This window comes from Microtus pennsylvanicus, chromosome 3 (genome assembly GCF_037038515.1).
Source record: "Microtus pennsylvanicus isolate mMicPen1 chromosome 3, mMicPen1.hap1, whole genome shotgun sequence".
Taxonomy (NCBI): domain Eukaryota; kingdom Metazoa; phylum Chordata; class Mammalia; order Rodentia; family Cricetidae; genus Microtus; species Microtus pennsylvanicus.
In genome coordinates, this window is record NC_134581.1 from 5,051,066 (window position 1) to 5,067,348 (window position 16,283).

Sequence of the window (16,283 nt, forward strand, 5' to 3'; positions counted from 1 at the left end):
TGGCAATATTTAACAAGTATTTCTATGATGGAGGTGGGCCTTGTATCTTATCTGTTGCTTTCATTGGTTAACTAATAAAGAAAACTGCTTGGCCTGATAGGACAGAAAATTAGGTAGGCGGAGCAAACAGGACAGAATGCTGGGAGAAAGAAGCCGAGTCAGGCAGTTGCCATGATTCTCCCACTCCAGACAGACACAGGTTAAGATCTTTCCTGGTAAGCCAGCTCGTGGTACTACACAGAATATTAGAAATGGGTTAGATCAATATGTAAGAGCTAGCCAATAAGAGGTTAAAACTAATGGGCCAAGCAGTGTTTAAAAGAATACAGTTTTCCGTGTAATTATTTTGGGGCATAAGCTAGCCAGGTGACCGGGAGCTGGGGTGGCAGGGAAGTGGCCTGCTGCTCCATTCAACATTTCTAAAAAAGTATTTTTATTTGATGTGTGGATGTTTTTCCTACATGTATGTCTATTCATGGTTGGTACCTGTGGAGGCCAGAAGAGGGCATTGGATCCCTTGGAACTGGAGTTAGAGGTGGCTGTATACCAACTACTAGGTGTATGTTGGAAGATACAAGAGATGCAAGTGCTTTAACCATGAGCCATCTCTCCAACTCTAAAATTTATTATTATTATTATTTTGCCATATAGGGTAATATGTCTTTAAGTTTTTTGAGATAGAACACTTAGACCTTGGGGGTGGGAGCATTATTTCATGTCCTGCATGGAGTACAGATCGCTCACTGTTGACCCTGCTGCTCCTAAGGCTTAGTCCTCAGAGTGTTTTCTTTGCTCTTTGGATAAACTCTTTATCTTGTCTCTGAGTTCACAGATTTTGTCTGTGTGATCTATACACCACTGAGCTCCCAGCAAATGCCTTTTCTCAGTCAGTATATATTTTATTTGTATAGTTCATTTGGTCCTTGAAAAATAACTTCTGGGTGCACATATTATTGTTTTTTCTTCCCATCAAGAGAAAAGATGTTTTTGGTGTGCCGAACAAACCTTGGTAGATAAATCCACAGTGTGACAGCCACTGCTGTTCGTCTCCTTCAGACAAGTACCGAGACTGACAGAAGCAAGAACCTGGGGCTGAGGACAGGCTGTGTCGGTGGAGCTAGTAGTGCTCAGCAGCCTCTAGCACAGCCCCTTATACATATTCCTACGTTACATGTGTGTGCGTGCGTGTGTGCATGTGAGCATGTGTGTATGTGTATATCCACGCTGTACCTATGTAGAGGTCAGAGGACAGTTTCTGGGAGTCACTTCCCTCCTTTATGTGGGTCCTGTGGCTGGAACTCAGGTCAGGCTCGGTAGCAAGTGTCTTTACAGGCTCAGCACTCCTCCCTCCCCCCAGTAGTTTCTTCATTGACAATATAAATCTTTTGTTAGCTTTCTGACATTCTCAGGCTGACCCCTAACTTGTCGTGTAGTCAAAGGCGACTTGGGACTGGGCTTACAGGAGTGGGGTACTACCACATCCAGTGTCACACATTTTGATGTCATCTTGGACATTTGGGTTATTATTTTGGCAGACTCTAAATTCTATTTTACTCTTACATTTTGACAAGCAGTTGTTCTACTTTTGTTTGGTATATAACTTTATCTTACTTTTGGGAGTTGTAATACCCTTGGCAGTTCAGTTTTCAGGGCTCTTGTAATATTGCTCTGGCACTGCTCTAGCTCCTGTGCAGGACCTATCCTGGCTGGCCCTGTGGACTGCTAAAGGCTGGTTGGCTTGACACTGCCATAGTTGTGGGCAGGGCTGAACTGCTGACACTGTGGAATGTGTAGAGGACCATGGTCATGCTGGTGCCGGGTTGCTTTGGGCCAGTCCTGTCCTGGGCGAGAACTGGGGAATATTTTGACCTTCTAGGTCTGTCTGTGCTGAGCTGCCCTTTTCACAGATCTTTAGCCAGAGGGCAGTCTTTTCTCGTTTGTTGACTTGTCCGTGCATCTGTCTATCTTGATGGCTCTGAAGTGCAGACCTCTCTGTTGTGTAGCCTGAAACATATGGGAGAGATGTAGTATTTGGTGTTATGCTCTTTGGACTCTTTTGGGGGCCCGCCAGCCAGCTCCCAAATGAATCCCACAGAATCTTTTCTATAAACGTCTGACTTTAGCTTGTCTTGTTTCTTGCCTGCTTTTCTTAACTTATATTGTCCTGTCTACCCTTTGTCCTCTGATTTTTCCTGTTCTCTTCTTTAAATCTTACTCTTACTCCATGGATTGCTGTGTAGCTGGGTGGCTGGCCCCTGATGTCCTTCTTGGCCTACTTTTCTGTACCCCTTCTCCCAGTTTTCTCCTTCAGTATATTCTCTCCATCTGCTAGCCCCGCCTTCCTTTCTCCTGCTGTGCTATTGGCCATTCAGATCTTTATTAGCCGGTCAGGCATTTGATACAGGCAAAGTATTACAGCTTCACAGAGTTAAACAAATGCAGCATAAACAAAAGTAACACACCTTAAAGTAATATCCCCAACAGGGCGAGAAAAGGGAAATGCTGTGAGCTCACCATAGGCTTTCCTGGTCCCCAGGTCTCTAGGTGCTCTACCTCCTTTTTATATCTTCCAAAGCCTGTTGGTGATTATTTTTCAGTTTTTATGGTATATAGTTATATTTGGAGAACTGAGTATGGGCCTATGCTATCATACTTTAGAACTAAATCATAATGATTTTTGATTTTTTTTTCACTGTTATTTTTTGGCTACAGACATGAAACAGCTGAGGGTGGTTTATTTAATTCTAAGATACATTTTCATTTATCTAGTATGTGTGTGTGGCGGTGCACAGATGCTGTGGTGTGAGTGTGGAGGTCAGAGGACATCTTTTTGAAGTCATTTGTGGGCCTTGGGTTTGAACTCAGGTTGTCAGGCTTGGTGGCAGGTGAAACCTTTACCCACTGAGCCATCTTGCCGGCCCTGAGGTTCTCAAGGTTGTATTCACCAGCTCTCGACGGCGTTTCTCCTCTTCTGTTGTCCACTGTGGCATAAGATAGGCTTAGTCTTCACTGTTTAAAGTGAGGATTTGAAATGTCATGCTTAAATGTGTATTTATTGTTTATGTGTTTGGGGTTTGAAAGGCCGTGCTTTACATGTGTGGTTATTGTTCGTGTGTTTGTTTTCAGGGAGTGGAGCAACTGCCGTGGTCCAAGCTGCTTACTGTGCCCCCAAAAAGGAGAGAGTGGCCATCAAACGGATAAACCTCGAGAAGTGTCAGACTAGCATGGATGAACTCCTGGTATGCACAGCTCATATTTCTCTTTCTCCTTAAGAATTATTTATTTTTATGTGCATTGGTGTTTGGCCAACATGTATGTCTGTATGAGGGTGTTGGATTCCTTGGAACCAGAGTTAAAGACAGTTGTGAGCTGCCATGTGAGTGCCAGGAATTGAACTTGGGTCTTCTGGAAGAACAGCCAGTAATTTTAACTGCTGGGCCATCTCTCCTGCCCCATAGCTCATATTTCTTGATTGGAGAGACATGCTCTTTGTAGTTTATGTTAAAGGATGTTTTAGTTTCTTTTTGAAAAAAATGACTAATTTTCATTAATAAAGGATTATTATAAAAATTATAAAATCAAAGTAAGTTAAAAATTACAATCATACTACTCTGAGGTAGCATTTGATACATACTTTTTTTAGATTGAATATTTAAATTTATTAGCAGTTTTGTGATTTTTTTTTTGCTCTTTTTGTGTATTTGCTCTTTACATTGAATGACTTGTGTATCGTTCTGAGTTTGGTCATGTAGTTCAGTAAATATGTATGTAGTATCCATTGATAGTTTATTGAACATGTGTTCTAGTATTATATGATTGTTCCTACTGATGTAGTGATAATGATTTAGTTCTCATTTTTTTAATACCATGGATTTGTGGTCCTTTAAGAGATACTGGCCTCAGAGGAGCGTCAGTTTGTTTTATGTAAGATAAGAGATGGAATGGGCCCTTGACCTCTTTATTGGAATTTTTTGGAGAGAGGGTCTAACTATGTAGCCCTGGCTGCCCTGGAGCTCTACATAGATCAGGCTGTCTTCAGACTTGAAGATATCTACCTGCTTCTGCCACCTGAATGCTGGGATTAAAGTCATGTACCATCATGCCATACTGGTTTTAAATTTATTTTTAGGCTGGGTGGTGGCTGCTCATGCCTTTAATCCTAGCACTCGGGAGGCAGGGACAGGTGAGTTCAAGGCAAGCCTGGTCTACAAAGTGAGTTTCAGGACAGGCTCCAAAGCTACAGAGAAACCTTGTCTTGGAAAAAAAACCAAAATAAAATAAATTATTTTTAGAGTTTATTTTGGTGTATGTGTACATGTTTGTGGGTCTGCATGTGCGTAAGTAGGGCAGAGTTCAGTGTTGAGTGTCTTCCTCAGTTGATTTCTACCGTCCTTTTTGAATTGAGCTGGAGCTTGCTAATTTGACTTGATTAGCTAGCTGTCAAGCCCCAGAAGTCTTCCTGTCTCTGTCTTCCTAGAACTGGGATTACAAGCATGTGCTGTGTCAGGCTTTTATGCAGGTTCTGGGGATCATTCTTAGAGAGGAACAGTGGTGATAAAAGATGTTCTGTGCTCCCCCTCTCCCCCGCCCCAAAATAAAAGATGTTCTGTGCTCCCCCTCTCCCCCACCCCAAAAGGAACGCAACCCCATAGGGATTGTTTTGTGTTTCTGTTGTATTTTTGGATTAGCAGTCTAGTTTAAGAATGTAGCATTGTGTAGGCTATATAGTGAGTTACAGGACGGCCAAGGCTATTATGTAGAGACATTTTGTCTCAAAATGTATCAATAAATACCAAAAAAGTTATGTAATCAATACTTAGCAAGAAAAATTAGATGGCGTTATTTGCTGAGGAACCTCCTTTAGCCAATGGCAGGATACAATAAAAAAGACTACTAAACCTTGCTAAGGATAAGATGGTTTTAAAGATTTTTCTGCCTCTGAAAATGGTCTGTCAGTTACTCTAGGCCTTAGGCAAAGTTGGTTGCTCCAAAGTAGCAAATGAGACTTTGGATGATTGCCCAGGTAGCCAGTTGTCTCTGTCATTTACTGCTCATTTTGGAAGCTACTTAATTGCACTTCCTGCCTACTCAGGTAATATTATCTCCCTTCTCAGGTCTTCAGTGGATGAAGACTAGATAGTCGTAGTTAGGTACCTTCCTCTTATGATTTAGCCAGCCAAGCCATTTCTAATACAAGACTTAGACTCCTTTGGATAAAAAAAAAATTACTGAAACATTTAACATACGTTTCTTGCTTAATATTGTTTATGCTGGTTGTAATTCTAATTTTTTATACGTGATATCTGTTCTTTTTTTTTTTTTTTTGGTTTTTTGAGACAGGGTTTCTCTGTAGCTTTGGAGCCTGTCCTGGAACTCTCTTGAGTTTGAGGCCAGCCTGGTCCACAGAGTGTTGAGTTCCAGGACAGCCAGGGCTATACACACATACACACACACACACACACACACACACACACACACACACACACACACACACAGGAAAGGAAACAATTTTAAGAGCTAGAGACACAACACAGTGTCACAGTGTCTGTCTAGCATGTGAGGCTGTAGTAATATGGGCGGCGGCGGGGCTGCGTCCCCAACACCCCAGCCGCCTGCTCGGCTAGCTTATGCCCCGAAATAATTACACAGACACTGTTCATTTAATCACTGCTTGGCTCATTTCTACCTGGCCTCTTCTAGGCTAACTCTCGCACCTGGACTAGCCCATTTCTTATTATCTGTGTAGCACCGGTCTTACCGGGAAGATTCTAGCCTAAGTCCATCCTGGGTCGGAGCTTCATAGCGTGTGTCTGCCCGGGAGCGAGGCATGGTGTCCCTCTGAAGGCGTCTGCTCCCGAGAGGAGAACTGTCGAGTCTGAGCTCACTTCCTCTTCCTCCCGGCATTCTGTTCTGTTTACTCCACCCACAGGGCCAAGGCAGTTCCTTTATTAGCCAATGACCTTCCTCCATCATGAGGCTCTAAGTTCAATCCTAGCCAGGAAATAAATAAGAAATATATAAGAAAATTGTGCCAGGGTAGTGGTACATGCCTTTGATATCAGTACTCAGGAGGTAAAGGCAGGCGGATCTGGCTAAGTTCCAGGCCAGTGTGATCTACATAACAAGACCCCACCTAAAAGAAAGAAAGAAAAAGGTAGAAGGCATTAACTGAATATAAAGAACTTTGAAGAAGCAGCTTCATTCCAAGGATGACTTCATAGGTGTTAGGGTTTGCCGGGGCATTTGAGTCAGAATGGATGCACCACTCTTGTGTAGCATTTGTGTGTATCAGGAAGAGGGACACGTAACTGAGCAGGTGTTACGCAGGGGAGATTCTCACCCTTTAGGGGAGGACAGTTGTTTCTGGAGACTCAGTCCTTATCGTCCTTTTAGTTTCCCGCTAGAACACTCTAGAAATAATAGTTTCTCAGGCTAAAACTTTGAGCCTAGCGTGTAAGGCCTACAGTTAGTCCCAGGCCTTCACCCCAGCTGTCACTCTGCTTTGCAGTTTGTTTTCTCGTGCCGTTACCAAGTCCTGTAGTTGCAGTTCCTCCCAATCTTTGGCTCCTCACTTTTCATCTCTAAACTGAGAGTGGAACTTTGGCCTGACACATGCTAAGTAAGTGCTGCCGCTGGGCTCCTGCCCGTCTGCATATGTAAACTTTCAGATTGCAGGAGACCTGCTGCTCTCTCAACTTCCTCTAATAGGAATGTAACCATAGTACAATTGCCTCACCTAAGAATGAACATTTGTCATTTCTCCATTGTCTTTTATTCAGATGGTAGTAGTAGTCTAGAATAGTTGCCTCTGGTCTTCATTTATTCTGCAGCCAGTCTTTGTGAAAATGACCACAGTTAAACCTGTGTCTTTCCCTAGCTGTTGGGATAAAAGCTAAATTTTTAATATACTCAAAAAGTCCTTTATTTATGATATGGTTCCAGGTGATTAAACAGTTGAACTTATTTTACTGATCTTCAAAACCCTTTTTGACTGTCACTTCTAGTTTTTATGTCTCTCTGGTGGACGCCTTTGATGTCTAATAACTTTTCCTGATTTATTATTGTTTTGTCAGGGTATTTGTTTAACTTCTTTACCAGACTGTCAGTTTTAAGAGGGTTTATCATGGTCAGCAGTTGGGTCTGACATAGTTGGTATAATAGACACTTATTAAATACCTGTGCTGGCTGTGACCTCTTAACCAAACAGCTTTATTTACTGTGTTGCCATTTGCTTATTTGCTTTTCAGCCAAGGGTTCATGTAGCTTTGGCTGGCCTGAACCTCTTTCTGTGTAAACCAAGCTGGCCTTGAACTCAACAGCTCTCCTTGTGCCTACCTTTTGATGCTGTGGTTAAAGGCATGTGCCATCATACCAGGCCAGATACCAATTTCTAAAAAAGATTTTATTTATTTATTTTTGAGACAGGGTTTCTCCGTAGCTAAGGAGCCAGTCCTGGAATTCGCTCTGTAGACCAGACTGGCCTCGAACTCACAGAGATCCACCTGTCTCTGCTACCTGAGTGCTGGGATTAAAGGCCTGCACCACTACCTTTGCTCAACAGGAGTTAATATTTTTAAGTTATGTGTGTATTTGTGTTCCTGTGTGAGTAGGTATGTGTTGCATGTGGGTCCCTGCAGAGAGGCATCAGTTCCCCTAGAACTGGAGTTAAGGCAGTTGTGAGCTGCCCAGTGTAGATACTGGGAACAGACGCAGGTCTTCTGCGAGGGCAGTCAGTATACATCTTACCTGATGAGCACTCTTTCCAATCCCTTTGCTACCAATTTGTATCCCAAACTGGGCTCCATTTTCCTCTTGAGGATATGGGACCTTAAGAAGACCCTTTAATAGGCGATAGACTTGCAAATCAACTGCTCCAGTTGTTGGGGACTGGGAGCTTGTAGCTAGTTGTAGAATACATAGAAGAAAGTTAGCTAAGAAAAGGGAGAGATGGGTCTTTTCTGGGTAAGGATGGAGATTTTCTAGGGAAGTGTTTTGTTTTGTTTTTTCCCCTTCCTGTTCTTTCCTAGTGGTTATCACTGAGCTGGGCTGCGGGTTGCCATTTACAGTCAGATGGGATTATACAGATGTAAGAGGTTATCTTGTGGCCTTTCTGTTAACCACCTGAGTTTCAGCCAGCTTTGATAAAACCAACTGAAGAACAGCTTTTCACTTACCAGTGTCTAGACCTCAGAAATAGAGTTTTTGGCAGTATAGGAATTCAGTGAGGCCATTGGGGCAGTGTAACAATTATGCCTTAAATATATCTCACACACTTTATCGTATTTATCATATTTAGAATATTTATATTCTATGGGACTTGGAATGTGGCTCAGATCTGGTTTAATTTCATAATACTGAGGTGGGAGGCCACTTGGCCTTCCTTTCATACTGCTTCTATTTCCTCACAGGCTCTAGTGCTAAAACGAAGTACATCTCCTCCAAAAAGACTTCTTTGATCACACTTGCTGTCTTAGCTATTTTTTCCTGTTGACTCTTGTAACATTTAACATCTTTGCTACTTTGCCCTGTGTGTGCTGATGCACCTGCTCCTTGTATGCTCATATCTTCTCTATTCCAGTCCAGGGTAGCTGCTAATAGGCAGCTGCTTACTTAAGTTTCTTCTTCCTTTTCTTTCTTTTTTCCTGAGTTTTTAGAAGTTAAGAAGCCTTGAAAAGGCCCCTGCTGGTGCTTTAGGGCTTGCAAAAAATGGACAACAAGGTCTTTGCTGTAAATAAATTTGCACTTAAGTAGAAAAGATGAAAAAAATAGCATTTATCAAGTACTTCATTTATCATTTGTAAGGAATTAAAAAACTTTCTATACCAAAGATATAAAGCATGTGCATGAATAAATCAAAGCTGTGTAAAACACTAGGAGCTCTTCATCCAAAAAATACTTACTAGAGGGGTGCGTGTGCCAGCCACACTGGTAAATGCAAAGAATACTCTTAGTTTCCATTGAGCTTATAGGTGTGTGTGTGTTGGGGGGTGCAGGAAATAATGAGGCAATAAGTTTAGGAGCTAAAGAAGTGGCTTAGTGGTTCTGAGCTTTTGTTGCCCTTGCAGAGGACCTGAGTTAAGTTCTTAGGAGTCAACTTAGGTGACTCACAACTGTCTGTAACTTTAACAGCTCCAAGTTATCTATTGCCCTCTTCTGACCTTCATGGATGTACGGATGCACACATGCCCCAAATAAGAATAATGAAGAAAATAGCGTAAGTTCTGTTTTAAGCATGTGTGTGCGTGTACGTGCGCACACAAGATTGAACTAAGACCCTCACACTTGCTAGGCAAGAACTCTACTACTAAGTTTACAGCTGCATGATGGCTGGGAAAACAGAATTTAATAATTGTGATTTTATGAGATAGAGTGTTTATGTAGCCCAAGGTGGCCTTAAAAACTAGGGAGTGAAAGGAATGGCTCAGTGTTTAAGAGCTCAGGCTGCTCTTGCAGAGGGCCCTGGTTCAGCTCTCTCAACTCACATGGTGCTCAACCATCCATACTCCTGCTCCAGGGTCTGACACCTCTCCTGACCTCCATAGGCACCAGGCACGTACATGGCGTACAGACATACATGCAGGATAAACACTCAGACACAGAAAACAAATAAATAAAATTTGAAAACCCTCTGTATAGCTGAATGTGTCCTTAGACCTTTATTCCTCTTGCCTTCCCCTCCCAGGTGCTAGGACTGCTTGCATGTGCCATCACATGTGGGAACCCGGTTCTAAGTCCTGGCCTTCATGTAGCCCTCAGTCTAGCAGAGCCAGACAAGTAAGCTCGTATGTCCTGTGTAGTATTTACATGCCATAATGGGAGAAGGTGCACAGGTGCTTGGAAGTTAAGGGGTTCTTGGACTTCCAGCCTAAGGCCTCTCATATCTGGAAAAATAAAGTTGTTGTTTTGCCTTTTTAATTAAAGAAAGAAAGGAAGAAAGAAAGAGGAAAAAAGGAGGAGCAGCAGCCTTGGGGAACCTGGGTGCTTTGGGAAAACATTCAATACTTAAACTGCCATCAGATTGCTAAGTTAAGATTCTATGGGGACACATGTGGTGCAGAGGAACTGTAGGGTTCAAGGTCCAGAGATAGAAGCATTAAGTTGTTTTGTGAGACTACATCTTAGGAGTGGTGTCAGAAGGGATAAGAATAAGACCAGAGGGTCCCTGGTATCACTCAGGATTCTTCAAAACATTTTATCATCCTTTGTTAATTTAAGTTTTATAAACTGAGATAGAGTTAGGCTTTGACACAGGTTTCGCTACTCTGGATTTAGTTGATAACTTTGTACATTTCAGCTTACTTCTCTTTGGTGTGAAAATGGTTAATCATTTCAGAAAAATTAAGCGAACTGATACTTTACTAAGACTAAACATCCCCCCTCCCAAGACAGACAGACAAAAGATCTTACGTTCTGTTCATTAGTAATTATTCTCTGTGGGCCAGACTTCCCAAGATAGTTTTTGGAGTAAAAGTATGTGTCCCATTGGAGGTTTCTGAGGTACCAGGCCAGGCTGTGATAAACAGTGCATGTTTTCTCTTTCAGAAATTCCTAATACAGAGTCTAGAAGGAGGAGAGTCAAAGCTGACTGAGGGGGCACTCCATCATTTCCTGGTTCAGCCTTTTTAGATGGGATCTCCCCTGTGTATCCTGGTCTTCGTTCCTCTCAAGTGCCAGGATTAGAGGTGTCCAGCCTGGCCTGAAGGCCTTTATGAAGAATTTAGTACTTTGAAACCCCAGAGAAGATTGTACTATAGTCCTGGTATACCAAATATGGGTTGGCTAATTTATAGGGTTTCTTTAAGCTGGAATTTAATTAGTAACCATGCATTTTCTTCTTTGTAGAAAGAAATTCAAGCTATGAGTCAGTGCCATCATCCTAATATTGTGTCTTACTACACGTCTTTTGTGGTAAAAGATGAGCTGTGGCTAGTCATGAAGCTGCTAAGTGGAGGTGAGTATACTGTAGTGGAATGCTAAGTCCATGGGTTAAAAATTTAATGCAAATTTCCCAGCACTCAGGAGCAGACACAAGGGGATCTCTGAGATCAAGGCCAGCCAGAGTTACTTAGTGAGATCTTGTCTAAAAATGAATAAAATTCTTCTTACCCTGATAGGGTTTTGTTGACATTTTACATTTAAAGGTACTGAGACTATAGTTCAGCTAAACAGATGCTAGTGTGTAGCTGCGCTAGGCTTCACACCTTTTGTTTGGCTGTTCCAGCATCTCTGTTATCTTAGTACAGTTTCCTCCCTTCCTCCCAGGACATCATTTGATTTTGTCTGTTTATCTAGATTTATTTGATTCTTCCTTTTTGGTGTCATTCCTAATCTGTATGTCTGCTTTCTAGCATCCTGAGTATTAGATTGAAAATTCAACTGGATGGAATTTAGGCTAAGATTTTTATGTCTGTGACGTTGTACATTCCATATTGTATCACATCCGTCTGAATGTATCTTTAACAGTAATGTTTGTTTTATTTGCCTAAGGTTGTGATATCCCAGTTCTCTATATGAGAAGGATTTTCCCTTGTAGCTAGCAGGGAATCTTTATTAACCAATGAAAGTAACTCATAGACAGATGACCCTCGTACACCAACAATGCACATTTATTTAGTGTGCAGTAATGCTTCCTCAGAGAGACAGACTAGAATAAAATACACCTTTCTCTTTAGTCATTGCATGTCACTAGGAAAGAGTGTCCACTCTGAACTGTACCTGCTTGCTGAATCAGAATGCCTTTCTGCGTTCCAAGGTGTTGGTGTGGTGACACAAGATTGCACAAGAAAAGCATCCACCTCTGTGCTCTCATGTAGGAGGTGCACAGAGAGCGGGCTCAGTTGTATAGGAGTCTTCCCTTGCTACCCGAGGCTTTCAGTGTAGCCAGAGTTACCCCTTTGTGTTAATCCATTGTGACACACTGGAGACACGAATTGCTTAGTTAAAGGCCTGTTTCTTGTGATAGTCACTAACACCAACCACCTTTCAAGATGTTTTTTAGAACCATTCTCATCTTTGTCATATTCTAAGAGAGAAAAATATGGATAATCCCTGGACCTAAGCAGGACCCAGCAGAATATCTATTTAGTAGTGATGAGCTTTGCATGTTTAATCAGTAGTAGTGAATTTTTAGTTAGTTTTTTTTTTTTTTTTGGCATCTATTAGCTTATAATGGAATAATGAACTAAACAAAATTTGGGCCCTCTGAAACCTCAATGGCTCAGAAAAATGTTAGTAGTGGCAGTAGTCATTAAGGCTTGGGGACATAGTTCAGTGTTGGAATGCTTCTCTAGCATGGGTAAGGCCCTGACTGTCCTCAACCCTATAAGAAAAAAAGAATGAATAATAGCTAAATTTTTATGTAAGCATATTTTTAAAATAAAAGCAAAGTTAGGAAAGTAACAGAAATCAATTCATTTGATTAATTAATAGGATTCTTAAATTAGCAGTTGCTTCACTTTGCCCATATAATTATTTTTTTAAATATCTTTAAATTTTTTATTTTTATTAGATGTATTTATGTGTGTGTTGTATACTATGAGTATGCAGTACCCACAGAAGTCAGAAGAGGGCATTAGAGCCCCTGGAACTGGAGTTAAGGACAGTTGTGAACCAACATGTGGGTGCTGGGAACTGAAGCATATTTCTAGCCAGCTTTTCTTCGGTTATCCTGTGTACCTTTTGCCTGTGGGCTTTCACCTTTCTATGTACCTTTCTTTCCTCATTCTATGGCTGGCTGTGTGGCCGCCCCCTGGCATCCTCTTCTCCTTTTTCTTGCTCTTCCTCCTCCTCTTCTAGATTTCCTCTTTTCTCTCACCATGCCAGCCACGCCTATCCTTTCTCCTGCCTAGTAGCTATTGGCCATTCTGCTCTTTATTAGACCAATCAGATGTTTGAGGCAGGCAAAGTAACACAGCTTTACAGAGTTAAATAAATGCAGCATAAACGAATCTAACACGTTTTAGACTACTATTCTATAACACACTGCTGTTTGGTAGATATCATTCTGTGTTCAAACTGTGATGGCACAGAGATTATTTTGGGGGAATAGAAGAACTATGTTTTTAAGTTTTTGCTTTGTTACAAAATTTGTACCAAAATCTTATTTATCAGTATTTTATTTACTTTATTCTAAAAAATGCTTGAGTTTTATTTATTTTTTTCTTTAAAAATTTCTTTTGGAGACAGATTTTCATATAGTATAAGGCTGGCCTCTTCTAAACTTTCTGTGTATTGAGGATGACCTTGAACCCTATTCATTTAGTCTGTACCTCCTGAATACTAGGGATGCAGGGATCACCATATTGGTTTATGCAGTGCTGGGGATCAAAGCCAGCCTCATGCCTGCTAGATGAGCCCGCCCTCCTTCCCTTCCTCCCTCCGCTAGCTCGCATTTTAAAGTTCAAAAACTGAGTTTTCCCTGTACAGTATTTCTTGCAGACTGTGGTTAAGGACATACTACAGTACACACTCCTACAACTGTCTCCAAAATCCCTATTTTTCTTTAGTAAATTGGGTTAATTGGGCTGTCCAGTGATAATCATTAGTTTCTTTCTGCTTAGCATGTTTTACCTTCACCTTTCTTTTAGATGACATGAAAACTTCTATGTAACTTCAGTGTTTGAGAAGCATTATCACTGAATTAAATGCTATAGTGTTGAGTAAATCAAGTGGTTGAGCTCTCTGTTGTATATGTGCTTGTGAGTTTTCATCTGGTAAAAAGGAATCTTAATCCAGAAAATGCTTCCATAGGACTGCCCTGTCGGCAAGTCTGTGCTGCATTTTCCTGATTAATGATTGCTGTAATAGGGTCCAGCTCACTGTGGGTGCTGCTGCTCCTGTGGAGACTATGAGAAGGCACCCTCCACGGCCTCTGTATCAGCTCCTGCCTCCAGCTTTCTCCTGTTTGAGTCCTGCCCTGACTTCCACAGCTGTGGCTGTGACTTGGAAGTTGTAAGCTGAAATACCCTTTCCTGCCTCCCAAGTGCTGGTATTAAAGGCATGTGCCATCATTCTTGGCTTATATCTTATTTTGTAATAATTTCTAGATGTCAATATAATAGGATTTAATTTTTCTTTTGTTGGTTGATGTTTTGAGAAAGGATCTCATTGGCTGGGTTGAGCTGGAACTCAGTGTATAGTTCAGTCTGGCCTTGACCTTAGGACAGTCCTGCCCAAGTCCTTGAGTGCTAGAAGTGCAGGGTGGGCATGTAGTAATAAGGGCGGTGGGGCTGCGTCCCCAGCACCCTGGCTGCCTGGCTAGCTTATGCCCGAAATAACAACACACAAACTGTATTCATTTAAACACTGCTTGGCCCATTTCTATCTAGCCTCTTCTAGGCTAATTCTCACATATTAATTTAGCCCATTTCTAATCATCTGTGTAGCGCCCCTAGGTGCGCTTACCGGGAAGATTCTAGCCTATGTCCATCCTGGGTCGGAGCTTCATCGCGTGCGTCTGCCTGGGAGCTGGGGGCATGGCCTCTCTCTGAGGCGTCTGCTCCCGAGAGGAGAGCTGTGGAGTCTGAGCTCACTTCCTCTTCCTCCCAGCATTCTGTTCTGTTTTCTCCACCCATCTGTGTTCTAACCTATGAGGGCCAGCCAAGCAGTTTCTTTATTTTTTTAACCAACACCCCAGCCGCTCCTTTTACTACATGGGCATACTTGTTAAATGAACAAATTCTGTTGATTTAAAGTTCTATCAGATCCCTCTCCCCCATTTCCTCCAGTCTTTTAAAATTTTAAAAATTCTTAAAGCTTTAAACATGGCATTTTATTTTCTCACTAAATAGTTCTTGTGGCCTTTTTCCTAAGAGTGAACATGTGGTCTCATTGATTCAGTCACTTTTCTTCAGGACTTTATATATGACTGGTAAACTCAACAGAACTGAACTTCTCCCTAGTCCTCGATTACAAGTTTGTAAATCCCAGTATCAAGGAAGGCAAAGTCCTGTAATGTGCGTGAGTATTGCGTGAGTTTGGAACGTCTCTAGCTCCTTAGCTCAAGGGAATAAAATGCCTATCTCCTGAGTGGTGGTGGACTGGATTCTAGGGGGAGAGTTAAGAGACTCGTCCTTGTAGGCAGTTCTCTTGTCTTCATCCCTTTCTTCTCTCTCCCCTCCTGTTCTCCTTATATGGTATTGGTGCTGGAACTCCAAGTAGGGATTTTATTTTATTTTTTTAATATTTATTTATTTATTATGTGTATAGCATTCCTTCCACGTGTGCCTGCAAGCCAGAAGGGGGCACCAGGTCTCATTATAGATGGCTGTAAGCCACCATGTAGTTGCTGGGAATTGAACTCAGGACCTCTGGAAGAGCAGTCAGTGCTCTTAACCTCTGAGCCATCTCTCCAGCCCGATTTTATTTTTTCTTTCAAGGCTGGCTCACACTATGTTGCTCTGGCCTGGAACTTACTGTGTAGACCTCGAACTCAGTGATTCACCTGTCTCTGCCTCTGAAGACAGTTGGGGAATCACTTCTGTATCTCTTCTGTAGGCAGTGAAGTTCAGATTTCTGTATGTGCTTTCTTTCTGAGAATATCGTTACCATCTTCTGTTCTCTCTTGTGTTTTTCCTTATTTATGCTTAAGGAGTCTTTCTTAGTCAGTTGCCACTGCTGGGCCAGACTTGATTCTGCACAAGCTGTTCTATCACAAATGTTGTCTGTGGACTGTTCTTGAGCCTTTAAAGCCTTCCAGCAGTTCTGTAACACAGGATATGGCTGTCAGTTCTTTTCTTAGGCACTTGGGCTCTATTATTGTTGTTATCGTTATTATTATTATTATTATTAGATCAAGCTTATTGAGTCCTTAAATTATTTTGGAGGGTTTGAGGTTGTGTTTAATGGCAGTCCAGGCTGGCCTTGAGTGCTCTGTGTAATTGAGAATGACCTTCAACTCCCAATCCTTCTGCCTTCATTTTGCAAGTGCTAGTATTGCGCGCGCGCACACACACACACACACACACACACACACACACACACACGCGCGCTACCTCACCTGATTTAAATCATTGGCTCTTAAGTGGGAGCTCAGAGAAGCTTGTGTTGAATTGTGTTGTAAGGAGGATGCTAGTTAGTTCTTGGCCTCTTAGCCCTGAAATAATCACACAGAAACTGAATTAATTATATCACTGCCTGGCCCATTAGCTCTAGGTTCTTATTGGCTAACTCTTAACCCATTTGTATTAATCTGCTTATCACCATGTGGCAGTGGCTTACGGCTAAAGTTCCAGCGTCTCTGGCAGGACTACATGGTTTCTCCCTCTTCCGCCTCCTTTCTCCCA

The 16,283-nt window shown here is 41.9% G+C and overlaps 1 protein-coding gene across 2 annotated transcripts in view; it reads left to right on the top strand.

Moving 5' to 3' along the window:
- Positions 1–16,283, top strand: part of Oxsr1 (oxidative stress responsive kinase 1) — a 95,248-nt gene that overhangs the window by 19,483 nt on the left and 59,482 nt on the right. For both annotated transcript variants that reach the window (XM_075964188.1, XM_075964187.1), the window contains exons 2-3: positions 3,127–3,239; positions 10,843–10,951. In XM_075964188.1, coding sequence (XP_075820303.1) covers positions 3,127–3,239; positions 10,843–10,951 — 222 coding nt within the window. The remainder of the gene's footprint in view (positions 1–3,126; positions 3,240–10,842; positions 10,952–16,283) is intronic.